The sequence below is a fragment of the Micromesistius poutassou genome (assembly GCF_964030765.1).
Source record: "Micromesistius poutassou genome assembly, chromosome: 21".
In the NCBI taxonomy this organism is placed as follows: Eukaryota; Metazoa; Chordata; class Actinopteri; order Gadiformes; family Gadidae; genus Micromesistius; species Micromesistius poutassou.
Genome location: NC_140291.1, coordinates 1,950,708 through 1,977,070, shown reverse-complemented (window position 1 = coordinate 1,977,070; position 26,363 = coordinate 1,950,708). Strand labels below are relative to the sequence as shown.

At 49.5% G+C, this 26,363-nt stretch overlaps 2 protein-coding genes across 4 annotated transcripts in view; both read left to right on the top strand.

Moving 5' to 3' along the window:
• The window catches only part of llgl2 (LLGL scribble cell polarity complex component 2), a 28,590-nt gene extending 17,957 nt beyond the window's left edge, over positions 1-10,633 (top strand). Inside the window, exons 15-26 of one of the 3 annotated variants that reach the window (XM_084485886.1) lie at positions 212-307; positions 1,681-1,877; positions 3,430-3,577; positions 4,142-4,289; positions 4,884-5,000; positions 5,464-5,630; positions 5,986-6,250; positions 7,663-7,813; positions 8,004-8,032; positions 8,351-8,398; positions 8,734-8,776; positions 8,971-10,633. In XM_084485886.1, the coding sequence (XP_084342012.1) occupies positions 212-307; positions 1,681-1,877; positions 3,430-3,577; positions 4,142-4,289; positions 4,884-5,000; positions 5,464-5,630; positions 5,986-6,250; positions 7,663-7,813; positions 8,004-8,032; positions 8,351-8,398; positions 8,734-8,776; positions 8,971-8,980 (1,419 nt within the window). In that variant the 3' untranslated portion in view covers positions 8,981-10,633. The remainder of the gene's footprint in view (positions 1-211; positions 308-1,680; positions 1,878-3,429; positions 3,578-4,141; positions 4,290-4,883; positions 5,001-5,463; positions 5,631-5,985; positions 6,251-7,662; positions 7,814-8,003; positions 8,033-8,350; positions 8,399-8,733; positions 8,777-8,970) is intronic. The other 2 variants (XM_084485887.1, XM_084485888.1) reach the window with 2 other exon arrangements.
• Positions 10,634-15,273: 4,640 nt separating this feature from the next.
• The window catches only part of myo15b (myosin XVB), a 41,511-nt gene continuing 30,421 nt past the window's right edge, over positions 15,274-26,363 (top strand). Inside the window, exons 1-16 of the mRNA XM_084485536.1 lie at positions 15,274-15,387; positions 15,766-15,945; positions 16,873-16,937; positions 17,271-17,334; positions 17,724-17,833; positions 18,321-18,395; positions 18,872-18,965; positions 19,325-19,428; positions 20,444-20,507; positions 20,975-21,088; positions 21,569-21,730; positions 22,297-22,410; positions 23,793-23,851; positions 24,798-24,921; positions 25,117-25,212; positions 26,178-26,309. Coding sequence (XP_084341662.1) covers positions 15,304-15,387; positions 15,766-15,945; positions 16,873-16,937; positions 17,271-17,334; positions 17,724-17,833; positions 18,321-18,395; positions 18,872-18,965; positions 19,325-19,428; positions 20,444-20,507; positions 20,975-21,088; positions 21,569-21,730; positions 22,297-22,410; positions 23,793-23,851; positions 24,798-24,921; positions 25,117-25,212; positions 26,178-26,309 — 1,641 coding nt within the window. The 5' untranslated portion in view covers positions 15,274-15,303. The remainder of the gene's footprint in view (positions 15,388-15,765; positions 15,946-16,872; positions 16,938-17,270; positions 17,335-17,723; positions 17,834-18,320; positions 18,396-18,871; positions 18,966-19,324; positions 19,429-20,443; positions 20,508-20,974; positions 21,089-21,568; positions 21,731-22,296; positions 22,411-23,792; positions 23,852-24,797; positions 24,922-25,116; positions 25,213-26,177; positions 26,310-26,363) is intronic.

The window sequence follows — 26,363 nt, the reverse complement described above, 5'->3', positions numbered from 1 at the left end:
CGGGGAAATGCCCTGCTGTTTTTTCGGCGCCCTGCCCTGTGCAAACATCCACAGTTTATCCACTGTACATATCGAGGCATATTTGCTTCGTGTGTTGTTGTTTACCTTTCCCTTGGTCCGTTGCTACGGCACCGTGCTTGACCTGCTGTGGGTGTGCTGGTCGGTGTTTCTGACGTGGGCCGTCTCTCCCCACCCCACCCCCCCACCCCAGATCCTGGTGCTGGAGCTCAACGATGAGGCAGCAGAGCAGACGGTTGAGGCCAAGATCGTTGACCTACTGCAGGGTCAGGAGGGCTTCCGCTGGAAGGTAAGGAAGCCTATGCACCAGGCAGCAATCTCGAAAGATTTATTTATGCATTTTTTTTTTATGCTTTATGATAAAGTGAGAAAGACGGGAAGGTTACGGGAGATGGGGGAGGGGAGGACATGCAGCAAATGACCACGGTGAGGATTCAAACCCGGCTCGCTGTGATCAGGACCGTGCCTTAATGGTACGCGCCCCATCGGGCAGCAGTCCCGGTTCCATCCTAGTCCTCAATGCTCGCGGGTTGGGGGAACTGAACCGGTCATCCCGCTGTGTAATTTAAGGCTTGATCCGGGGCGATCAACGCGGTAATTCAGTGTCGGGAACTGCACTGAAAAAAGCTATTATTTAAAGTTTGAGTCCCTCATGTTGTGACATGTCTGACGGCACAGATTGTATACCCAGAGCTTGTCCTAGAGAACGCTAACGGAAAAACCGAAAGAATTTCAACGTGTGTGAAATTGGTAAATTTGTGTTTTGCTTCTATGAGCACAATTTGGTCACGGTTGGATTGACTGTGCAAATTCATGCCGCATTCTGGTTAGCCTCAAACTGGGACAGTGGGCTGAGTGGGGTGGCCCGTCCAACTTCATAGGCATAGAACCTGACACTCAAACCACTGTGTCAAACGTAGACCAACACAAGTTAAAGCTGCTGTAGGTAAGTAGGTAAAGAGGGTGAGCCAAATGGCAAGATTTAGAAAAATATAAAACACCCCCCCCAAAAAAATCCCCCTCCCTCCCTTAACCAATCAGAAAAGAGATGTCCTGATTGGTCAGAAATGAGCCAGGAAAATGAGCATGTGGTCTCACACACAGAGGCAGCAGTTAAACTCCAAACAGACTTTCCCACAGAGCATTTCACTCAACTACAGCGGACAGCCACCCGTCCGCTGAAATGCTCTGTGGGAAAATCTGTTTGGAGTTTAACTTAAACCTAATTTTCACTCCTGCGTGAAGTTCTGTACGTCGGTTACGGAGAGCCCTCTCCGTCGTCTCCGGCTGCATGAAATATTTTTTAAGTGTCCGTCACTCCGTCAAGCGACAACGGAGACGGCGAGGGCTGCGATTGGTCCTCTAAAAACATCATTTCCGGAATTACTTTTCCGGTTTGACTACTATCCCAACGTAAACACGGAGAACTATGAGGGCTCGAGGGGTCTCCGTGGTTACGCAGTTGGATAGTGCATTACGCAGTTGTAGAAGTGTAACCAGCGCTTAAATGCCATTTAAAAAAATAACAAAATGTAGCTCCTTAAGCTAACCTAAGCTTACCTTTTAGCGTGCCTACATTTCCCAACATTTCTGCCGAGCCGACCCCTTCACTCTCCACGTCTCACTCTCCACGCCTCACCCCCCCCCCCCCCCCCCGCTCAGGGCCACACGAGGCTGGACGTGCGGGAGGAGCCGGTGCTGTTCCCCCCGGGGTTCCAGCCCTTCGCCCTGGTGCAGTGCCAGCCGCCCGCCGTGGTCACCGCGCTCACGCTGCACTCGGAGTGGAAGATGGTGGCCTTCGGCACCAGTCACGGCTTCGGCCTGTACGACTACCAGCAGAGGAACTCCGTGCTGGTCAAGTAAGTGGTAGTACTTTTACTGCGTTTTACATTCAGGGCGTTTAGCAGACGCTGTAGTGGCACGCTGTTTCGTTTAAAGTCTTCTGTACCACAATTTGAATTCTGTCTTAACAACTAGTAATTGAAACGTGAGTGAGGCAAGATGATCTTCAAAAAGTGTTTACTGATAAAGTTGTTCACGTGTTCACAATTCACTTGTCTACACGGTCAAAAAACTATGTTGCTTCCAACGTTTCTGAATTCAATCTGAGCTGAAGTCCCATTAGTTTATATTACGCTGACGCGCTGCTCTCTGATTGGAAGCTTACATCCTGATAGGTTTTCAATTAACATTTTATCTAACGTTTTCATTAACACATCAGTAAATTATTAATTTTGCCTACATATTCTTTCAAATCACAATGAAATTATTTATCTTAACTATTGCATTTTTAACACTTAACTAAATTATTATAACACATGAAATCATGAATTTGGCTCTTACAGACACTTTTATCCAAAGCGACTTACAATAAGTACATTTGTCATAAGAAGTGAAACAATATATCGCCGTCGGTACAGTAAAGACGTTCATAGAACCAAGTGCCAAGCACTAACAATCGCCAGGCTGACCCCATTCCCCTGTATACAGCAGTGATAGCCAGCCACTGCAGATGCTAAGTACATGTTACACAACATGCATACACAGCACAATTAAGTACATGCTACACAATGAATGAATACAACCTGTATTAAGTGTGTTCATCAAGTGCCAGGACGTACAACAAACAATAGTGCAACAGACAAATAAGGGACTGAATGGCTATGTAGAGTCTAGGTGAACTCTGAACAGGTGGGGTTTGAGTCGTTTGCTGACGTAGGCTGTAAAAGGGTCCGTGTAGGGGCCGTCTTGCGTCATGTCAGCCGTGCTGCTGCTGCCGTGTCGCTGGGTCTTCCCAGTGCGTTTTACGGCTAGGTTATGTTGAGATGAGAGCCCATGTTTTTGCGTTCGGCAGATATTGTGAACCTATCCGACGATGCTTCCACTATTAGATGTTGCGAGACCACAATTTTGTTCACAACGCACAAATTAAGCAGTACCTTCTTATATTGGGATATAGTTAAGCGTGGCCCTTCAATGTTGGGTAATACAAGCCTAAAATGTCTTGGCAAAGTCTCTAATTGTGAATTCGAAAACACAAATATGAACTATGTAGCAAAAATAAATATTTTCTGTTTATGCAAATATCTCAAAGTGCTTGTGACTTTATCTTGTGTCCATTTGAATCTCCTCTTGTCCTGCTAAATGGTAAATGGTCCTCATTCATATAGCGCTTTTATCCAAAGTGCTTTACAGTGTTGACTGACATTCACCCATTCATGCACACATTCACACACCGACGGCGGAGTCAAACACACAAGGCGACAGCCAGCTCGTCAGGAACAATTAGGGTGAGGGCGTCTCGCTCAGGGACACCACGACGACACTCAGCTAGGAGGAGCAGGGGATCGAACCAGCAACCTTGCGGTTAACCCAGACTAATGTCTCTCCCCCCCGTGCTGCGGTGTGCAGGTGCACCCTGAACCCCAGCGACCAGCTGGCCATGGAGGGCCCTCTGTCGCGGGTGAAGAGCATCAAGAAGTCCCTGCGCCAGTCCTTCCGGAGGATCCGCCGCAGCCGCGTCTCCCTCCGGAAACACCACGTCAACAACGCCGCCAAGGTAACGGCACCGCTTTCATCATTCTGCTTTTTCACTGGAAAACAAAAAGCGGGATTCTTCAGGTTTTTCGTTTTGTTTTTTTTACCCGACCTCAATCCGAAACGGAAGCGAAAACGCCAAATATGACGTTCATCAAATTGAATAGATGGATAGATAGATAGTCCTTTATTAATCCCCCTTAGGAGAAATTCACCAGTGACCAGCAGTACAGTGCGAAAACAAGAGTGTGTATATGTACAAATAAATTTACCAATTTGAAATAAAATATAATAAACGATTAGAATAAGATAAACATACTATATACATGTAACTGTCCGTTTGTAGGTGACTTGTGCATTAAAAAATAAATATGACTTTAAGTATAAACGTGCCAATGTGCAGGGTTCCTGAGGTAATGAAAAATGAATGGTAATGGTAGGTAATGAAATAAATAACAAGGTTTAAACAGTTTAAACAACAATGTTTTTTGCGACGTTGCCTCTTAATCTCATCGTCGTGTTCGTGCGGCGGTCTTCCTAACGTTCCCGTGCGGTCTTCCTAACGTTCCCGTGCGGTCCCTCTTAGCTCCAGGAGGCCAACGCCCGGCTGGAGGCGGAGCTGGCGGAGATGGAGCTGGCGCCGGTCCAGCGGAAGATCGAGGCGCGCTCCTCCGACGACTCGTTCACCGGCCTCGTGCGGACGCTCTACTTCGCCGACACCTTCCTGTCGGACAGTGAGTCCGAGCCCCCGTTCCCTCGTTCTCTCTACAGTGGACACGTTATAGGAGGGCTGTGCAGTTCAGCACATTTTGATTGTGATTTTGATTCCGATCTCCAACCTAATATAATTGAGTTAGGGGGAAAGGGGAAATTTCAAAGTTCTCATTAACAAGTAAGTGTTTTTTGGGGAGAGAAATGCGTAATGAGTAAATGCGTCATGTTTTAAAACTCAAAAGCAATTGTTTGAATAATCGTGATTTCAATACTGACCAAAATAATCGCGACTATGATTTTTTTTTTTTTTTTTTCCATAATCGAGCAGCCCTACTTTATAGTCAACTACTTGGGGAACCAGTGAGGCAGGGTAGTCAGAGACTAATTATGTGGCCGACATTAGATTAATCACAATGATGACTATATCCGCTATGTATCATGGGATATAGTGCATAATTAAGTGTGCAGTTCACTTTAAGTGTGCATCACTCAATCCTTTTTAACTGGCCCACTAATAAGTCGATTATAAAGAGCGACAAGCTTGTTTTTCCTGGTGCTGTAGTCCTTGACTATTCAGTCTGTTGAAGTGTTCACCTTGTCCCTCCTTATCTCAGGCTCTCACAACAGTGCCTCGTTATGGGCGGGGACCAACGGGGGCTCGGTGTTCGCGTACATGATCCGCCTGCCATCGGTGGAGCACCGCGCCGACGAACCCATCACCGCACACCCCGGTAAGAACTGCACCGGGCCGGCCCGGGGCTGGAGGCAGGACGTACGGTGGTTCCCCCCAGGTCAAACCCCCGGTCCGTCCGCTTATAGGTTTAAAACATCCAGGGCTTACCAAAAGTGCGGCACTGCTTGGGTGACTAAAAAACTGCAATTTGTAGGATTTATTGAAACATGACAGACTATAAAAAGCAGTAGTTAAGAGACATTGAATGTGGACACAAAATTGTCTGCTCAACTAAATTGTGTTTGTATAGCGCTTAGTCACCATTGCCGTCTCAAAGGGCTTAACAGGCCAAAATATTTATGACAGTAATTTGATTATTCATCAAACAATGGTTGACTTTCATAACTATTGTCAGTCTTCTTCGTCATATTCTTATTCCATTTTGCACCATCCTTCTCTTCCCCTTGTCTGTCTGTCTGTCTGTCTGTCTGTCTGTCTTTCTTTCCCCCCCCCCCTCCCAGCCAAGGAGATCCAGCTGATGCACCGGGCCCCGGTGGTGGCCATCGTGGTCCTGGACGGCCACGGCGCCCCCCTCCCCGAGCCCCTGGAGGTGGCCCACGACCTGGCCCGCTCCCCCGACATGCAGGCCTCCCACCAGCTGCTGGTCGTCTCCGAGGAGCAGTTCAAGGTAGACAGACGCGCATAAACACCAGCGCGCACATACACACCAGTGCGCGCACACACACACACACACACACACACACACACACACACACACACACACACACACACACACACACACACACACACACACACACACACACACACACACACACACACACTAGCGCACACCAATGCCCACACACTAGCGCACACCAATGCCCACGCACACACCAGCGCACACACACACACACACACACCAGCACACACACACTAGCGCACACCAATGCCCACGCACACACCAGCACGCACAAACACACCAGTGCACACACTTATGAAATAGCACTGAATAATCGTGTGCGTGTGCGCGTGCGTGCGCGCAGATCTTCACGCTGCCCAAGGTGAGCGCCAAGATGAAGCTGAAGCTGACGGCGCTGGACGGCTCGCGCGTGCGGCGGGTGGGCGTGGCCTGGTTCGGCAGCTGCCGCGCCGCCGATGCGGGCGAGAGCGGCCTGGTGGTGCTGACCAACCAGGGCGACCTCAACGTGGTGTCGCTGCCCTCCATCAAGATGCAGGTGCAGCACCCCTGCATCCGGCGGGAGGACGTGAGCGGCATCGCGTCCTGCGTGTTCACCAAGCACGGCCAGGGTAGGACGCACGCACGCACACACGCACGTACACACGGCGCTCCTGCTGCTGTTGTTGTGGTGAAGGGTGTGTGAAAGGTGACCTATCGTACCACCAGGTGTGAGTGTGATTAGCCGTTACAAGCCGCTTTGAAAATCGAAAATCGGGGGCGACCGTGGCTCAGGTGGTAGAGCCGGTTGGCCAATGGTCGGCGGTTCGATCCCGGCCCTTGCCACTTGTGTCATGGTCGTTGTGTCATTGGGCAAAGACACCTTCTCCCACCTAGCCTCGTGTGAATGTGTCTGACTGCTGTATGTTTGAGGTGGCGGTCGGAGGGGCCGTAGGCGCTGAATGGCAGCCACGCTTCCGTCAGTGTGTGTGAATGGTAAGCGTCTTTGGGTCATTGAAAAGCGCTATACAAAATAAATGAATTATTATTTATTATTAAAATCGGCCTCTTCTGACATCACAAGTGGGCGTGTCCACCTAGATGTGTGACGGATAGATGAGCAACGTTTGCTACGGTCCACTGGGTAGGCTGGTGGACTGATCTATCCAGCACACATCTAGGTGGACATGCCCACTTGTGATGTCAGAAGAGGCCGATTTTCAAAGCGGCTTGTAACGGATAATCACGCTCACACCTGGTGGTGTAATATGTCACCTTTTAACCCCAAATCACTTTACCCCAAATCACAACCCCCCCCGAACCGCGTTCATTCAGTTGAAGGCTGGTCTGTTTGGGTTTTCACATTTGTTATTTTTCACTAAATGACGTTTGGGGTAATTCTCGGTACAACTCAATAAGTCTGCTGCCTGCGGCTGAAACTCTTCTCCATCGTGGTCATTTTCCGTCGGCTTCGCACACCGCCTCAAGGGGTGTGTGACGTGGGTTCTGACTATGTTTGTCCCCGCCCTGCACCTGTCTCCATGAAATCCCAACAGGTCCCTTTTTTTTTAATAGCATTACGTACTTTTTTTTATGGCCTCTGATTGTTATTTGGTTTCCGTCTCCTTGGGGGGAAGTTCTTCTGTTGAAACAGTGGGGGGGTTTACTCACCCTTTTGGTATTTCTAGGAGAAAAGCTATTCCAACGCCTAGGTTTGATCACAGTCATGCGTTGACACACACACACAAAGTCTTGCCTATAAATGTATATGTATGCATGTCAATTACCGCACCCACGGCACTCCTGGCCGTCCCTGGAAGGAGGGATCCCCACTCTTCTCCTTCGTTAATTAAGGGGAGTTTTCCCTTGCCCTCTCGGGCATTGGCTCAGGGGGCTGTCATGAATACTTGGCCTGTTCAGCCCTGTGTGACGGTAATGAGGATTTAAGGGCTTTACAAATAAAATTGAATTGAAATTGAACTCCTGGGCCGGAGCCGTGCACAACTCACGCTATGGTCCGTGTAATCCCCCCCCCCCCCCGCAGGCTTCTACCTGATCTCGCCCTCCGAGTTCGAGCGCTTCTCTCTGTCGGCGCGCAACGTGGTGGAGCCCCGCTCGCTGGTGGAGGTCCCCGCCGACGCCACCGCCTCCAGCAAGCGCCGAGCCGCGCCCGACGGAGCCTCCGCCGACAATGGGTACACACACAAGCACACAAGTGCACACACACAAGCACGCACACACACAAGCACGCGCACACACAAGCACGCACACACGCACGCACAAAAGCGCACACGCACGCACGCACGTACTCTCTCTCCCTTTCTCTTTCTCTCTTTCTCGCCCATTTGTCCTCCGATGCTCATCCACCTCATCCTGTCATTCCAGAAGCGCCAGGAGAGACGACACGGACGCAGGTAATAAAGCATCACAACCGCAAGGCACCAGCCAACCATCGATCCCCAAATAACGTACTAAGTGTGATGCGTTCATGCACTAAACGCACACGCTACCCTGCAGCTGCTCCCTCCGTGCTTGTGTTCTCCGTGTCCCTCCCAATAATACTGCATTGTTGTCAAATGTCATGATTTATTGTTGAGCGTTTGTGTCTGTGTATGTTTGTTAACACACACACACACACACCCTTAACCATCTACCTGCCTGCGCGTGTCTTGTCCGTGGCCGTGTGTGTGTGTGTGTGTGTACTGATGTGCTTGCTGCCTGTGTGATTCCAGAGAGCACTGCTAGGAGCGTTATGGAACACGCTCTGCTGAATGATGAGCGTGAGTAGTACCGGACCGAGCGCAGCGATGTACTTGATGTTTGAACCTCACACACACACACACACATGCGCTGTGTCGACGCCTCGCCGCTCCCTGCCGCTGGCTGTCACATGACCGCGTTGTCCTATGCTGCCATCCTTTTAGTTCTCATGACGCCACCTGTGTTAACAAACATGATATGTATAGATACAGTTCTAGATATCTATATATATGAACATGAACAGTGTTTTCAACCGCCCGCCTGCATGATCCACACACCGTTCACCGTTCTAACGCCTGCCCTGTAAGCCCTGGCCCAGCGAGCCAGTCCCAATGATGCTCTCCTGTCTCCTCAGAGGTCCTCCAGGAGATCCAGAAGTCACTAGAAGGAGAGCCCACGTAAGTTTGGCGATTTCCTTCCTCCAACCCGCATTCCTGTCTCTCTCTTCTCCCTCTCCATTAAGGCACAAAAAAACGCCCATACGAATAAACAAACGTGTAATATAAGTCTTTTAATCTCACTGGTTTCCATTCAGGTGTGTTCAATCCTTCTAAGCCAAACGTTCTGTTTGTCCCTCCCCTCCCCCCCTTAGACCGAGCTAGCGCCCGGAGCCCCGGCCTCCTGACGCTCCTCTGGACCAACGATGATACTACTACAACTAGTCCTAGTACGGCTAGCCCCGCCGCTAGTCCTAGTACTACTACTACCACTACTGACCCAGCGACTCGTGACCCGCAGCCCCTCCCCCAGGGACCACCACCACCAGACGGCCGTGGTCCGTCTTCCCTCCAGGACTACGGACCCCTCTCTGGGCAAGCCCCTGTCGGCCAATCAGGACGGAGCAGGGGAGGGGACCACCGCCTTGTGCCTAGAGACCAGACACTGCAACCCCACCCTTCCCTATAAACACACACACACACACACACACACACACACACACACACACACACACACACACACACACACACACACACACACACACACACACACACACACACACACACACACACACTGAACTTTGTACCCTTGCTTCCCTGATGAGGACAATAAAGTAAGACGCTGTAATCCGCCGACTGACCCCCCTCCGACCATAAAGTCCCTTAAAGCACAAGCCTTATGATTGGCTGTTCAAACAGAAGCAGGCTGCTCCAACTGCCACAACACCACCACCTCCTCCTCCGCCACCATAATGCCCCCCCGTCAGCCTGACACCACCACCAGCCTTTGTCGGTTCCCGTTTCTCCCGTGGAACTGGTTTGCCAATCATTCAATCAATCATTCAATCAATCACTTGCCACATGCTGCACAGTCCTGCTGGACCCCCCCACCCTGACCCCCCCCCCCCCCACCCTCCACCATCACAATCTCAACCCTCCCCACCCACCCACCCGCCCACCCACCCACACGGATGGAGCGACGCAAGGCCACGATGACGACGATGATTATTTTTGTGCCTATTTTGGATAGTAGTTTTTGATATTGTGATGACAGACTAAATCTTCCAGATCGACGCGCGTAATTCAAGGGAAAGGAAAATGATGTCCCCAAAGTAAAAAAAAAAAAAAGAAAAATGAAAGAGAAATCAAAAGAGGATGTGGCACATAAAACGACACAGAAGATGATTTTATTGTTCTCATGTTTTGGGGTTTTTTTGTTTTTTGTTTTATTAAGTCACGGAAATGACCAGAATCAATCTGGCATCTTACAAGCTTTTCATTGGATCACTTGCAGCCCGCCTACTTTTTCCCGTCCAATCGCGTTACCCATTCCATCGAGCTGTAACCTGCCGCAGGTACTCATCCAATCAGGTTGGCCGGAAACGTGCGGCCATTCTTGTTTTTTGTTTTTGTTTTGTTTTGTAGGGAAAACAAACTTTTTATGGGGCTTTTAATATTTGTATGTAAATCGTTTTTATGCCCGTAATGAATAATGTAATTTAGGAATGTAATTTTAAGATATTGTAGTGAAATGTTTTAATATATATGTATATGGATCTGTAACTGTGTTGAGCAGTGGGTCTATTTTAACAAGGGCTTGGCTGCTATTTAGTCTAAACTCACAAGGAAATATTTTGGTACTCTCTCTAAACAAAAAGATGCTGGGAATTTTAGCATTACGTGGCCTAGAATATATTTTTGTAGTGAATGATTAAGTCCAAAATCCCTAATTTTTGTTTTTTTGTTTTGTTTTTTAAATGACTTTGATTTGTAACTTCACACTACAGTTTTCTGCTGGATAATTATTACATGTTTTTTCACAAGAATTGTTTGGTTGTCGTCATTTCAATATGAGCGTTGCATAACATCATTTAATACGGGGGGGGGGGGTTTCACATTTGGTTTAGCTAGTCGTGAACCTTGCATCATAATGGGGAAAATACGGTTTAATATCAATATTTCCATGTAAATTACATAAACGTACGGTCACTTCCATGAAACCAACTGAAACAACAGTTTCCCCTGATTTCATGTCTCGCCGCACGAGGAATATGAGAACCCAAAAGCATGTCATTTGAATTGGCCGGTCCGTTTAAAACTGTGAAACTATGCTGCCTGGCCTGGCTTGCGTTCTGCTAGGTCTTTGAGGAGCTCTGCTACTTCCAGACCGTCTTTATGCCCTGAAGTGGGGGTAAAGCGAGTATCGTTTGTCATACAAGCACTGCCAAGAGTTTTGACCCTCCATTATGGAGCGGGACGCTTTGTCCACTAATTGCCTTCGGCATACTGTGGCCTGCTGCAACCTGAGCTCTCCCAGAGGAGCTGGACTGGAGAAGCTCCACAGCAGAGCCCTCCCTCCCTCCCTCCCTCCCCTCCTAGAGGAGCCGGGCTCCACAACAGAGTCCTCCCTCCCTCCCTCCCCTCCTAGAGGAGCCTGGCTCCACAACAGAGTCCTCCCTCCCTCCCTCCCCTCCTAGAGGAGCCTGGCTCCACAACAGAGTCCTCCCTCCTAGAGGCCTCAGGCTCCGCAGCAGAGTCCTCCCTCTCCTCCCTGGTTGTAGGAGCCGGGGTGCACAGCAGAGTCCTCCCTGGTTGTAGGAGCCGGGGTCCACAGCAAAGTCCTCTCCTCTCCTCCCGGGTTCGAGGAGAGACCAGACCTGGAATATCACTCTTCTCACCACCACCACCACTTGCCCATTCCATCTCTAACCAGAGGATTGGGAGTGGAACGGGGGATCTTGTTTCTTCAGCGTGCCTGATGGAGTTATAACCTCCCTGTTAGAGAAGTTAATTAAACTGTGGAGAGACGTACAAGACTTGGTTGGAAATTAGAAACTTCTCAGACATTCCAACACACACACACACACACACACACACACACACACCTGGTTCTACAGGAGGCAAGGCAACCAGCTCTGGCTTAGGCGCTTACTCCCTCTCCCTCGCTCTCGTTTCAGCACCTATTGTCAACCCCTCCACCCGGCGCCTCTCACCTTTCCTAACAGCTACTAAGCAGCTGCCCATATGAAAAGCTGCGGGCCACTATGACCTGCCAACTGCAGTTCAATTATTGAAAAGGCACTTTGTGTGGTGTGTGTGTGTGTGTGTGTGTGTGTGTGTGTGTGTGTGTGTGTGTGTGTGTGTGTGTGTGTGTGTGTGTGTGTGTGTGTGTGTGTGTGTGTGTGTGTGTGTGTGTGTGTGTGTGTGTGTGTGTGAAATTTTGTGTGTGTGTGTTCTTGTGCATACACGTTCACCTTTGCAGTGGGCATTGCAATTATACACGTGTGTGTGTGTTTGAACCCTGCACACAAGCATTGTATGCGTCTGTGTGCATCGACCCGTATAAATTAAGTGGGTGGGGTGAAGGCGCCCACTCATCCACCATGCCGCCCTGGCTCTTCATAAGCCAGCGTTTATGTGCGTGTGTGTCAGTGACACCTGCACTGGAGTACAGGAAAGAGCTGTTCAGCCCCCCCTCCCTCCCTCCCACGACCAGCGTTCCTGCGTTTCACCTGGGAGGCCAGGTAAGCTATATTTCAGCGTTTGACCCCCCCAACCCCCCCCACCCCCTGGAGCCTGAGGGCTATACAGCTACCTTCAGGTAGACTTGTAGAAAGATTTGCCCTACAGATAGAGCCATCAGGGGGCTGTAGGAGGAGTCGTTTTCATCCGGTATGGAAACATGGGCTTTATGGAAACAACCACCTCTTTGTCTGTTTGAATGTTGCTCTGCAACTGGTTTGCATAGTTGAGGCGTTTTGAATGTTCGTTTTTTTTACCTCATGAGACATGATTGGACAACTGGTCACGTTTTTGCAAATGAGTGCTGTCCAGTATTTACCTAACATAACCAAAAAAATACTTAACGTAAAAGTATTTGAAACTGAAGCTTATGAAACTTGAAACTTGCATGTGAAAGTCTAAATGCTGACTATCAGAACCAAAAAAAATCCTATTATTACTCATTGGATTCTTCTTGGATCCAGTAAAATATATTTTGATGATATTCTGTAAATATTCATCATGATGCATGGCTTTATTTTACAGGTGCTAACAAGATTACCCAAGTATTTCCAAATATAAAAGAAAAATGAACAACCATGCCTCCCCTCAAGTCAAAAGGCCAAACTGTGGACAAAAAGCAGAAGGCCGAGGAGGTAAAACCAGAAACCAAACAGCAGAAAAACGAGAAGAACTCAGAATCCAAGACGACCCAGCTAACGCCTCCAATGCCAAACGGTAAACACAAACATAAAGGTGAGTCGCCAACGCCGGAGAGAGGAAAGACACGTGGAAGCAACGCAAAGGGTAGGACTAATAAAGACGTTCAAAAGAGGGGTAAAGCACAAGACACAAAACGACCAGCAGACTCTGGGAATAGGTCTGTGAACGGCGGCAGAGCTGTGAAACGGCGGGTAAAAAAAAAAGGTGAGTCTCAGGTCATAACTAAAGGAAGGGCAAATAAAGCCGGTAAACTCCCAGCATCTCCAAAGGCGGTCAAGAGAAAGGTCGGGCCCCCTTCCAAGAATGTCAGAAAACAGTCATCCGATTCCGAAGACGATGAATCCGACAGTGTCAGAAGTTCAGAGTCAGAGAGGGAAGAGGAGGATAGCAAAGATGAGGAGCAGGAGGAGAAGGAGGAGGAGGAGGAGGAGGGGCCAGGCAGTAACGAAGAGCCGGCGGAGACGCAGGGGACCAGCGAGAGCAGCGGCGACGAGGAGGCCGAGGTGTCCGATTCACCGAAGGACCTGAAGAGAGACACGGAGGGGACGCCCGCGGAAGAGGAGGAATCCGATAAAGAGCCGACGGAGGGAGAGGAGACGAAGGGCGCCACAGAGGAGGAACCCGACGAAGAAGACCATGCAGAGGAGGTCCAAGAGTCTGAGGCGGCCACCAGCGACAGCAGCGGAGGAGAGGAGATAAGGAAGGGCCACACGCCTGAAAGAGGAACCGCTGGAACAGGCGCAGTACGCGGCGGACGCCGACAGACGCAGCGGGCCCCTGAACCTCCGCAGCGACAGAGAGGCAGGATGAAGACAAAGGCGGATAAGCAGGCGGAGAAGGCTGAGAAGGCCCGGGTCAAGGCGGAGAAGCAGAGGGCGGAGAAGGAAGCCAAACAAAAGGCAAAGGAGGAGAAGAAGAATAAAAAGAAGAACAAGAAGCCGGGGGTCAGTGCGGAGCCAGAGAAGGTCGAGCCACCGGAAGGTCCAACTAAAACTGAAAAGGCTAGAAGTAAAGCACAGCTCCTTCGCCTGGCCAACAAAACAAAGCACATCAAACAGGTGACTGTTGCCTCAGACACAGACCCTGATGAAGGAGAAGATGAAGATGAGGAAGAGGAGGAGGCCACTCCAACCTTATTGTCGGCCACCAAAAACCGAAGCCAGTTGATCATTCTCAAAGCCAAAAGCAAAAGCCTCAGGACCAACCTCCTGTCCAAAGCGGCAAAAGAGGGGCGAAAGGGGGAGGCGGGGGATCCCTTGGTGAATCCCAATGAGGAGGCTTCAGAAGGTGAGTCAAACACGCCCAATGAACGCTTGCTGGCCCGAAGGAGAGGCGTGGCCACTCTTCGTCGAGTGTCTGGCTGGATCAATAAGAAATTGCCCAAAAACTTCTCAATGAAGACAAAAATGGTTCCTTGGTGCAAAGTCATCAGCATCTCCAACTGGATCACCCTCCGTGCCCTCAAACCGAAGGACGGCGGGACTAGAAAGAGCAACATCCTTAAGCACAGGATGGCCATGAGAATGGCAAGTAAAACCAACCTGTCCAGTATGAGGAGCAGGAGCGATGGGAAGGACCGGAGATCCACAGAGAAAGCCGTTCCTCAGGGACAGGCTGGGGAAGGAGTGGACGAGGCGTTTCCTGCAGGAGACAAAGAGCTGGAGGCCAAGTATGCCGTGGTTCTCCCCAGGATCAACAAACCTGGACTTGCCAAAGCGGTACCGCTGGCCTCTGCCCCTACCAACAGCACCATGACACCAGCCTCTGCCACGCCTTCAACCCCAAAACCTCCTAAGCCCGGAGCCCGTCTCGTGCTGCCGGTAAAACCTGACCTCAGCCTCTTGAAGTGCATCAAGAAGAAGCCCGTGTTAGGAGGACCGACGGCCGGCGGAGAGTCCGTCGAAGGGGCCACCGACTCGGGTGTCAGAGCGACCGCGGCTCCCTCAGCACCCGAGGGATCGTCTGACGTCCACGCCAGGAGCAGCCAGGCCACCGTGGCAAATCAAGACGGTGTCAGCATCCTCCAGGCGGCCCGAGGGAAACTGGGAACCCGCCATCTCAACCTGACCAAGACGTCCCTCTTGGGGGGGGGCTCTCCTGCCTTGGGACCGGCCCGGCCTCGAGGGCCCGACCCAGAGAGGGAGGCGGCGACCAGGGGGCCCAGGGCCACAGCAGCTGAGGCTGTGCTTCAGAGCGGAGGGACGGGGAGGATGGGGGCGGGATCCACCTATGAGGAGGAGGCAGATCGGGAGGTGGCCCAGTTGATGTGTGACGACGAGGCCACGTATGCCACCGGCCAGCCGGAGATCCACTGGGCCGGGTGCGCGCAGATGAGCGGAGACCCTCAGGTAAGACTTAAAGGTGACATATTACACCACCGGGTGTGAGTGTGATTGGCCGTTACAAGCCGTTTTGAAAATGTGCCGTTTCTGACATCACAAGTTTGTGTGTCGACCTAGATGTGTGATGGATAGATGAGCAACGTTTGCTACGGTCTACTGGGTAGGCTGGTAGACTGACATATCCAGCATACATCATCTAGGTGGACACGCCCACTTGTGATTTTCAAAACGGCATGGTATAATATGTCACCTTTAATGAGTAAAAAAATCAATAATCATGTTGTCTTCAGTCACATTCACATTTGAAATGATTGATCATTTTTTACGGATCTGCCCAAGACTGATTTCCTCTGTGTGGTGGTTGTCTGGTTGTCCCCGGACCAGGACTGGCTGCGGGGGGAGAACCTTCTGCCCCACCAGACGGTGGAGAAGCTGACCAAGCGGACGATCTACGACGAGGACCAAGGGCGGGCCCTGACGGTGCCGGCACACAACGGCAGGGGCCCCTGGGAGTCGGAAGACCCGGCCCAGGACATGCTGGAGAGCCGACTCAACAGCACCCAGGTACGGAGAGATCACATGAAATCTCATTGAGACGTCTAGCTTAGCTTGGGGGGGGGGAACGCTGATACCTGATTGATAAATAACACCACCACTGATGCTATCACGGTGAGTCACGAGCACACAAACGCAAAACCGCTAATGTATCTCCTGATCACCCAAGCAGAGCCAAGCTTGTCTTCTAATCAGGCCGATAAATCTTTGGCACGGGTGACGACCGTCACTGCTTCCGCACATCTGCTCTCCTTCGTCGCCGATGTCCCCTGGCACAAAAGACTGCTCCTGGTTTATTTATTTGCTTCTTTACAACGCGACAATCGGCCACAATGTTCGTTGATCATGGCGCTATGAGGTTGTGCTGGATCAGCTGTCAGACTGCTCTATCTCGGCGGGGAGAGATAGGTTACTGCAGTCGGAAGAGGACCGTGCACCCAGGAGGATATGAGTAGAATAATACCAGTCATCCAGCATTACAAGAAAAAAATAAAATAAATTATATATATATATATATAACATAATATTTATAAAGTGTGCTGTACCTTTTGAGGAACGTTAAAGGTGCTGTAGGTAGGATTTCGGAGCTGTATATCTCTGTTCTCGTTGACCAATCAGGGCATCTCTTCCCTGATTGGTTCAGGGAATCAATCTAACCTGTCACAGGTCACAGGTGCATTTCCTCGCCACTTCTCAATGGCAGTGACGAAGAGAGGGGACGGGGGGACGGGGGGTTTGTCTCAAAATCTTTCTCTCTTCTTCTGCTCTTTTCCGCTCTCTCTTCACAATTGACAGCACCTTTAATCGGACATGTCTTGTCAATATTAGCTAGCGAGACAAAAAGGCAAGGGGTGGGCAGAGGCCCAGGTACAGTTAACAAGGTCAAGGGTCAAATCCTGTACCTGGTAGAATAAATGCTTTGTGTGTTTCCGTCAGGTGGTGATGGCAGGCAGTGAACAAGCGGTAGAGGTGGATGAGGTGGAGGACCTCGCGCAGCTTGAGTGAGTTGCACATTCGCACACAATCACAGATGTTCGCACGCACACACACACACACACACACACACACACACACACACGCACACAAAGACGGTCAAACACACACGCACACGCACATGCACACACAAAGACGGTCAAATACACATACACACACACACACACACACACACACACACACACACAAAGATGGTCAAACACACACACACACACACACACACACACACACACACACACACACACACACAAAGACGGTCAAACACACACACACACACACATACACACACAGGATTGGATGGATATACCGGTCATTTGCAGCGTTGTGTTTCGTTTCCACAGCGAAGTGTGTGAGAGCTCCGTGCTCCTGAACCTGAAGAAGAGGTTTCATCGAGACTGCATCTACGTACGTGTCTTCAGTCTCCTTCCCGCTAGTTGTCACGCACACACACACACACACACACACACACACACACACACACACACACACACACACACACACACACACACACACACACACACACACACACACACACACACACACACACACACACACACAGAAGCTCATCAAGAGTGAAATGTTCATCCCAAGGCTCTGTTATTCGGCAACAGTTCTGCTTCACCGTCTCAATACATAAAACGCATCTCAGTCCTTCCTTCTTCGTGTTTAGCATTAAACATATTTTAGATTTTGATTGCTGTTGTTATCCCCTGTGTGGAGCACCCTGTGATGCGCTCAGTAAGACATCAAAAAAAAAATAAAGTTTGACTTGACCTGGTCCTTGTGTCTCTCAGACGTACATAGGCGACATGCTGATCTCGGTGAACCCCTTCAGGCCGCTCCATATCTACACAGAGGACGCCCGCCTGCAGTACCAGGCCAAGGAGAAGCACCGCAACCCCCCGTAGGTGCCCCCCCCCCCCCCGCTCGGAGACAGGGAGGAGATTCCTCACATTCAAGCCTTTGGATGTTCGTGTTTGTACAATGGAGATGTTTAGTTCTCTATTCTGTTAAGCCGCCGAAAAATTAAGGGCGCTGGTTCGGAGAACCTCCAGGTTTTTTTTGTCATTTCTGTATTTATTTGTGATCATGTAGACAGTTTTTGGTTATGTTGAAGAATGAAACTTTGATTGCAGTGTCAATACTATTTATTTTAATGAGGTAAATAAAAACCCTAAACGCTGTAATGTAAAAAAAAAAAAATGACTCACTTAAGTCATTGGGGAACTGACTCCCCACAGCCAGTGGGGGAAAAGTTGCCGTCAACAAACATACTTGTATGTATGTATTTACTTGTAGCTTGTATTGCTTAGTAGTGCATTGATAATTTATTGTCATTGTGTTTCTCCCATCATGTGTGCTGTGTGTGTGTCTGTCCTCCTCTGCTGTAGTCATGTGTACGCCATAGCAGAGGCTGCCTTCACACACTCACAGTGCACAGCCCAGGAGCAGTGCATCGTCATCAGGTATAGGACACTATAGGAGCTCCAGCACTGGCCTGACTACATGCACATCAATATATGCATGACACAAATCCAAATGTGCAGACTATGAGGCATTCGGATCCAAAATACTGCCCGTTGTGGTTACATTTCTCTGAAAGCATCCTTAGGCCTCTGAGACTTGTGGGAATTTGTGCCTTGCTCTCGCTCTCTCTCTCTCTCTCTCTCTCTCTCTCTCTCTCTCTCTCTCTCACTCTCTTTCTTTTTCTTTCTCTCACTCACTCACTCACTCACACACTCTCTCTCTCTCTCTCTCACACTCTCACTCTCACTCTCTTTCTCTTTCTCTCTATCGCTTTCTTTTTCTCTCTCTCTCTCTCTCACACTCTCACTCTCTCTCTCTCTCTCTCTCTCTCTCTCTCTCTCTCTCTCTCTCTCCTCTCCCTCTCTCTCCCTCTCTCTCTCTCTCTCTCTCTCTCTCTCTCTCTCTCTCTCTGCAGTGGCCAGAGTGGTTCGGGGAAGACAGAAGCCACCAAGCTGATAATCCACTACCTGTGCTCCATGTACCAGGGCATGTACGACAACCTCCGCCAGGTATGACCTTATAACGCGTACACAACGACACCATCAGATGTCCTTCCTGAGAGACATTCGCGTGCCCCTATAGAGCTTGTAAATAAGAAAGAAATCATGGCATTTGTTGTTGGATTTTCTAGTTGATGAGTGATTTTTAGTAATGTAAAATACAGAATAAATGTAAATATACATGTCACCTAGGCTTATCAATACCTATGGTAGTTTCAAACACAACAACGTCACGCCAAAATGACAGATTATTGATTTTAGGAAGATTAAGCATGGTGTTACACAGCTTATAGTATAATACAGTATGTCTTCTTTAACCCTTATTTTCACTCCACTTCCACCACTGGGCACCTGGGTTTTCCCTCTAGCCCACGGAGGTGCTTCCCATCCTGGAAAGTTTTGGAAATGCCAAGACCATCCTGAACAACAACTCCAGCCGCTTCGGCAAGTACCTTCATATCCACATCCTCCAGTGAGTCGGCTCACATTCACACTCAACACATCCACATCCTCCAGTCACTCACACTGCCTCCACTCTCTACACATTCACATCCTCCAGTGATTCTACTTACCTCCACTCTCAACCCATTCACATCCTCCAGTGAAACTACTCACATCCACTCTCTACACCTCCACTCTCTACACCTCCACATCCTCTAGTGAGTCTGCTCAGCTCCACTCTCTACACCTCCATGTCCTCCAGTGAATCACCTAACAACTACTCACCTAACATCCACTCACCCAACATCCACTCACCCTCCCTGGAAGGAGGGATCCCCACTTTGTGTTCCTTCTCAGGGTTTCTTCCTTGATAATAAAGTGAGTTTATCCCTTCAGGGGACTAGGGTTATGGGGGTGTAATAAACGATGGTCTATAAAGCCGTTTGAGGGTGGAAATGTGATTAAGAGCTAGACTAATAAAAATGGACTTTATTTGACTCGCTGCACATTTTCCAATGATTTGATTTCCAGCAACCATTCCAATAATTAGATTTCCTACCCCAGTGGTTTCCAACCAGTGTGCCGTGACATGTTGTGGGATTTAATACCTAAGTGACTGGGACTATTTAAGATTCATTGCTCCACGTAATGCTAAATGGTTTTCTACTTTTGCTACCTTTCTTATTTAACAAATAATTCAACTGACATTTGTTTAACTGTATTCATGCAATAGTTTTTTTTGTCCGCTCTGTGTGAAATATTGTGAAAATTGCTGATGACTTTGTAAACATAATATCCTGGTGATAAAGTGTGTGACATTTTTCATAATCATTCCCTAAATGATTATGGGCTGGGCCCATAATCATTTAGGGAATGATAATGATTATTTGCTGTGCCTTGGGTTTAAGATACACACTGCCCTAGGTGGTAATCGTGGTCCTCTTTACCGTGGGTCATAGTTATGGTACTTGTGGTTTTCATGGTGGTAATAGTTTTAATGTGCTGTTTTTACAAACGCCGTCCTGCCTTGTGTCGGTGCCTGACAGGGGGGTTGTCGTGGGGACCTCGCTGTCCAAATACCTCCTGGAGAAGTCCAGGGTGGTCTTTCAGGTGAGAGAGTGGAGCAGAGCTGGAGAGATGTCGCACATCGATACTGTAAAATATATATATATTTTATTTTGATGATCGACGAGGTGATAAGATATTTATTGGGTGTATCTTTCCCTCCTTCACTGCAAGAAGAGCATTTTGAGGAGTTAATAAGTATGATATAATGTATTTTTATGATACAGCAACACAAGGCATTTTGTCTGCAAGAAAAATGTGTCATTTCACAACAAAGATAATTGGACCCACTGTATATCTTAATGCTAAAATATACATCACTTGCCTCACATAACAATATAAATATTACATTCCTTTATCTCACAGCTCTTTTTTTTAAGCTAATGTGTAGTATACACAGTAGCTTTGCCGTGTGTGATTTGGGTGGAGTGATACCAGCATGGTGATACGTCCGGTTGGAATCTAAATGGGCGTTCATCTCCGGGCTTCACTGATTCCTTGGCTCCGCGTAGGCGAGGGAGGAGAGGAACTTCCATGTGTTCTATGAGCTGCTTGCCGGCATGAATGACTGGGACAAACAGGAGGTGTACCTGCAAGGAGCAGAGACATACTACTACCTCAACCAGGTGGGAACACGCACAGAGGCATTCTCTCTCTCCCCCCCCCTCTCTCTCTCTCTATGGTATCTAGTCTCACATGGTTGGGGGGCGTGGGATTTGGTCTGACTATTTTGTTGTTCCCTCTCCATCCTGTTCTCTTCCCACCATCCCCCTCTCCTCTCCATCTCTCCTCTCCCTCCATCCCTCCCCTCCTCTCCTTTCTCCATCCCCATCTCTTCTCTCCATCCCTCCCTCTCCTCTTCTCTCCCTCCCTCCATCTCTCCTCTCTTTCATCCCTCCCCTCCTCTCCTTTCTCCATCCCCCTCTCTTCTCTCCATCCCTCCCTCTCCTCTTCTCTCCCTCCCTCCATCTCTCCTCTCTCTCCATCCCTCCCCTCCTCTCCTTTCTCCATCCCCCTCTCTTCTCTCCATCCCTCCCTCTCCTCTTCTCTCCCTCCCTCCCCTCCTCTCTCCTCTCCCTCCCCACCCCGCTCCCTCCCTCCCTCAGGGGGGTGCGTGTGACCTGAGGGGGAAGCAGGACAAGCAGGACTTCCAGCTGCTGGTCCGCTGCTTCCAGACCATCGGTCTCCATGGCGACCAGATCGCCACCATCTGGGCCATCCTCTCCTCCATCCTGCAGCTGGGCAACATCTGCTTCAGCTCCTACGAGGTGTGTGTGTGTGTGTGTGTGTGTATGTGTGTGTGTACACACGTTGATGTGTGAGGTGGAAGGCAAGTGTGTGTCATGCTCCGGACCCTGTTCCCACCTCAGGGCACCGTGACAGGTGTCTTTTCCGCTTTTCTGCTAAATCTTAAATCTACAATGCTTCTATTTTTTATTTTATTAGTAACTTTGCCTTTATTTTCTCACTTTCTAAAATGCATTTTTTTAACTTTGCCTTTATTTTCTATCGATTTTACTTTTTACTTATCTATTATTTTCTTTTATTGTATGACAATGTTTATATGTGAAGCACTTTGAGTCTGCCTTGTGTATGAAAAGTGCGTTATAAATAAAGTTGCCTTGCCTTGCCTTGCCTTTTCCGACGAAAAATATGTTTATTTTTCCGACCAATCAGATCGTTTGAAAAGGAGAAAAAAAAAAAACGACCAATGCGACCAATGCTAAAAATGATAGATTTTTTTCCGCCCAATCAGATCGCTTGGAAACTATATATTTAGTTCAATCAGATCGCTAACATTCGTCTGTCATGATCCCTGTCTCCGTGGTCGCAGAGCGACTCCTTCGAGGTGGCCCGTATCTTCAGTGAGGCCGAGGCACGGCGGGTGGGCTCCATGCTGCAGATCTCCTCCGAGGCGCTGCAGACCGTCATCACGCACCGGGTGACCGTCAGTACCCCCCGCCCACACACACACACACACACACACACACACACACACACACCTCGTTAGAGGGGCCCCTGGTTCACCACCAGGCAGGGGGTGAGCCGTTACAAGCCAAAAAAAATCACGCCCCTATACCCTGTGACGTGGTGACGTCACAAGTGGGGAGTGTCCACAGATATATATATAGAACATTGGAGCCGTTTCTCAATTCGCGTTCTCGTGCGTACTCGTGTACTTGCGTTCTCGGTAAACGTGATCAGTGGTGGTAGCCCAAGCACTGTTCCAATTCCAAGTACGCGAGTACGCGAGTACTGACGTAAAAACCCGGAAGTGTTCTCGATGCGTTCTCGATGAGGCCGTTCTACCGAGGATGCATCGGAGGTGACTTGTGTGGACTTGGGACCGTTAAATATCCCAGGATGCATCATCGAGTCCGCTGCTGTTCCAATTGCAGGTGCGTACTCGCGGTCTCGGAAGTCTGTACTTGAAAGTCCGGACTTGCCAAGTACGTACTTCCAAGTCCGCGAGTACGTAGTCCGCGTAATTGGTATTGAGAAACGGCTTAGATGTGTCGTCCGCGCTGCCGGCCAATGGAGTCGAACGTCCGCACTGGCGGCCATCTTGCCCCAGTCAGCTGGCTCACCCATAACATTGTGTTGGTGGTGGTACATGTACTTTTTAAATAACCATAACTTGCTCAATTTTCAACCGATTTTCAAACGGTTTGGTTTGTTATAAACGTCAGAGATGTAGTTATGACACATACTTATGAATAATTGTTATGTTCTAAAAATCTAGAATAATCTGAAATCGGTACAAGATTTCCCTTTACAAATAGTAGTAGTTTGTAAGAAACCAAAACCGTTTGTAAATCCGTCAAGATTTCAGTGAGATAAGAGTATTAGCGTTTGTGCAGATCACTGACCGTACCTCAGGTACCACCAGAAAGCTTTCCTGTGACAAGATGGCCGTCTGTGATGACGTTCTAGACTCCGCCGTAAGACATCTAGTGTTCTATATATATATATATGGGAGTGTCCACTGAGATGTATGATGTAGGACGGATGGATAGGCCAACCTGTTGCTGCGATCCACTGGGGAAGGCTGGTGGACTGACCTATCCCAAGGTGGCCACTCCCACTTGATGTGATGTCACTCTGTCACAATTAAAAAAACAAACAAAGGCCTTGCAATGGCTCACCACACGCACACCTGATGGCAAAAAGGGGCCCTTTAAACGAGAACCACACCCCCCTGACCCCAACTTAATCAATCATATTCTGTTCTAAATATAAAACACGATTGCATTCCAAGGAAGTGTGTCGCCGTGGTGGGTGAATCCTTGTCCAACCCCTTCTCTCTCTCTCCGTGCGCTTCTCTCCCAGGAGACCACCTACGACCGGATCTACTGCCCCCTGTCGGTGGAAAGTGCCATAGAATCCAGGTGCTGTTTCTCAACACTTCAACCCCCCCACAACCCCACACTGTACTGTCAGAGCACGGCCGTCAAACGCCCACACACACACGCTGAACCTCGGCAGGAAGTTGATTTGTATAAATACCTGCACTTTACACTTTGCCTGATGATATAGGCCTGGGCGATATGGCTGAAAGACATGTCACGATATAACTTGATCATATTGATCGATATTGATAGCTATTGATAATTGTAATAACCTAAAAGGACTAGGAATTACAATGCTGGATTTAAACACTTCTGGTTAACACTTAATATGACCTTCCACTGTTCTTCATTGATAAATACTCCAATGTCGACACTCAAATATTGTAAATAAGTATGGAAGCGTGTTTGTGTAACAAACCCAGCTGCTAGATTCAGTGGTCCAGTCTCTTATCGATATATATTGAACATGTTTTATATTGATATTGATCAAAAGTCTATCACAATACGATAATTTATTATTTTATTGCCCAGGCCTATGATGATGACATGATGAGGTTGGATACTGACTGCATGTCGTTGTTGTATTGTACTTACTGTATTATTCTCTGACAATGTTGTAATCTTATTACGTGAAAGTCTCCGCTGTACGCACCACCACGTTGAGTCTTTGTTTTTTGTTTTTTTAGTCGTTGTTCGGCATGTCTGGTAGACTCTGTGAGTCGACCACCACATGTCACAGCTTGAGTGTAGCTGTGAGTGTGTGTTTATTTGCATGCCTGTGTGTGTCTGTGTGTGTGTGTGTCTGTGTGTGTTCATTCGTATGTATGTGTATGTGTCCCATTGACTCATGATCTGAGAGTATGGTAATCTTTTCCCCTTTGACGCCTGTGTGTGTGTCAGGCGTTTACACTGCAGCAGTCCACATAAACACACGTTAACCTCAAGGGAAACATGGGTTTTTCTGTTGTTGCTGTTGTTTATTTAGAGATGCCATTGCCAAGGCGCTGTACTCCGTGCTCTTCGATTGGTTGATGGAGGAGATCAACGATTGGCTGAGCCCCAGTGAGATGGACAGCAGCGTGGGCGTGGTGGACATCTACGGGTTTGAGGTGAGGTCGCCGTGGTAACTGCCGTCCTCTGTCCTGCAACAACCTGCGTGGCTGTGGTCTGACGAGGGTGTGTGTGTGTGTGTGTGTGTGTGTGTGTGTGTGTGTGTGTGTGTGTGTGTGTGTGTGTGTGTGTGTGTGTGTGTGTGTGTGTGTGTGTGTGTGTGTGTGTGTTGGTGTGTGGCTGTGTTGCTGTAGGATCTGGGCGTGAACAGCTTCGAGCAGCTCTGCATCAACTTCGCCAACGAGCAGCTGCAGCATTTTGTGAACACCGCCGTGGTCGCTCAGGAGCAGGTCTGTACCAGGGGTCAGGGGTCACGGGTCAGGGGTCAGGGCCCAGGGGTCAGGGGTCAGGTTGAGGGTCGCTCAGGAGCAGGTCTGTACCAGGGGTCAGGGCCCAGGGGTCAGGGGTCAGGTTGAGGGTCGCTCAGGAGCAGGTCTGTACCAGGGGCCAGGGCCCAGGGGTCAGGGGTCAGGTTGAGGGTCGCTCAGGAGCAGGTCTGTACCAGGGGCCAGGGGTCACGGGTCAGGGGCCAGGGCCCAGGGGTCAGGGGTCAGGTTGAGGGTCGCTCAGGAGCAGGTCTGTACCAGGGGTCAGGGCCCAGGGGTCAGGGGTCAGGTTGAGGGTCGCTCAGGAGCAGGTCTGTACCAGGGGTCAGGGCCCAGAGGTCAGGGGTCAGGTTGAGGGTCGCTCAGGAGCAGGTCTGTACCAGGGGCCAGGGGTCACGGGTCAGGGCCCAGGGGTCAGGGGTCAGGTTGAGGGTCGCTCAGGAGCAGGTCTGTACCAGGGGCCAGGGCCCAGGGGTCAGGGGTCAGGTTGAGGGTCGCTCAGGAGCAGGTCGGTACCAGGGGTCGGGGTTGAAGTTTAGGATCTCTCCGGTGCAGGTCGGTACCAGGGGTCAGGGGTCAGGTTGAGGGTCATGTCGAGTGTCATCACATTCTCAAATCATCCAAAGACAATTTGTCCAAAGACAAATATTTACTGAATCATGTCATTTACCTAACCAATGTTGACTTGTCTGTGTGTGTGTGTGTGTGTGTGTGTGTGTGTGTGTGTGTGTGTGTGGGTCTTAGTGTGTCTGCGTGCGTGTGTGTGTGCGTGTGCGTGTGCGTGTGTGTGTGTGTGTGTGTGTGGGTCTTTGTGTGTCTGCATGCGTGTGCGTGTGTGTGTGTGTGTGTGTGTGTGTGTGTGTGTGTGTGTGTGTGTGTGTGTGTGTGTGTGTGTGTGTGTGTGTGTGTGTGTGTGTGTGTGTCTCCAGGAGGAGTACAACTCGGAGCAGATCCCCTGGTACCCCATGCAGCTGAAGAACTTTCACTCCTGTCTGGAGCTCATTTCCTCCCGGCCGCACGGCATCCTACGCATCCTGGACGACCAGACCAGCCTGCCCCAGGTACACACACACACACACACATGCACACACACACACACACACACACGCATGTAC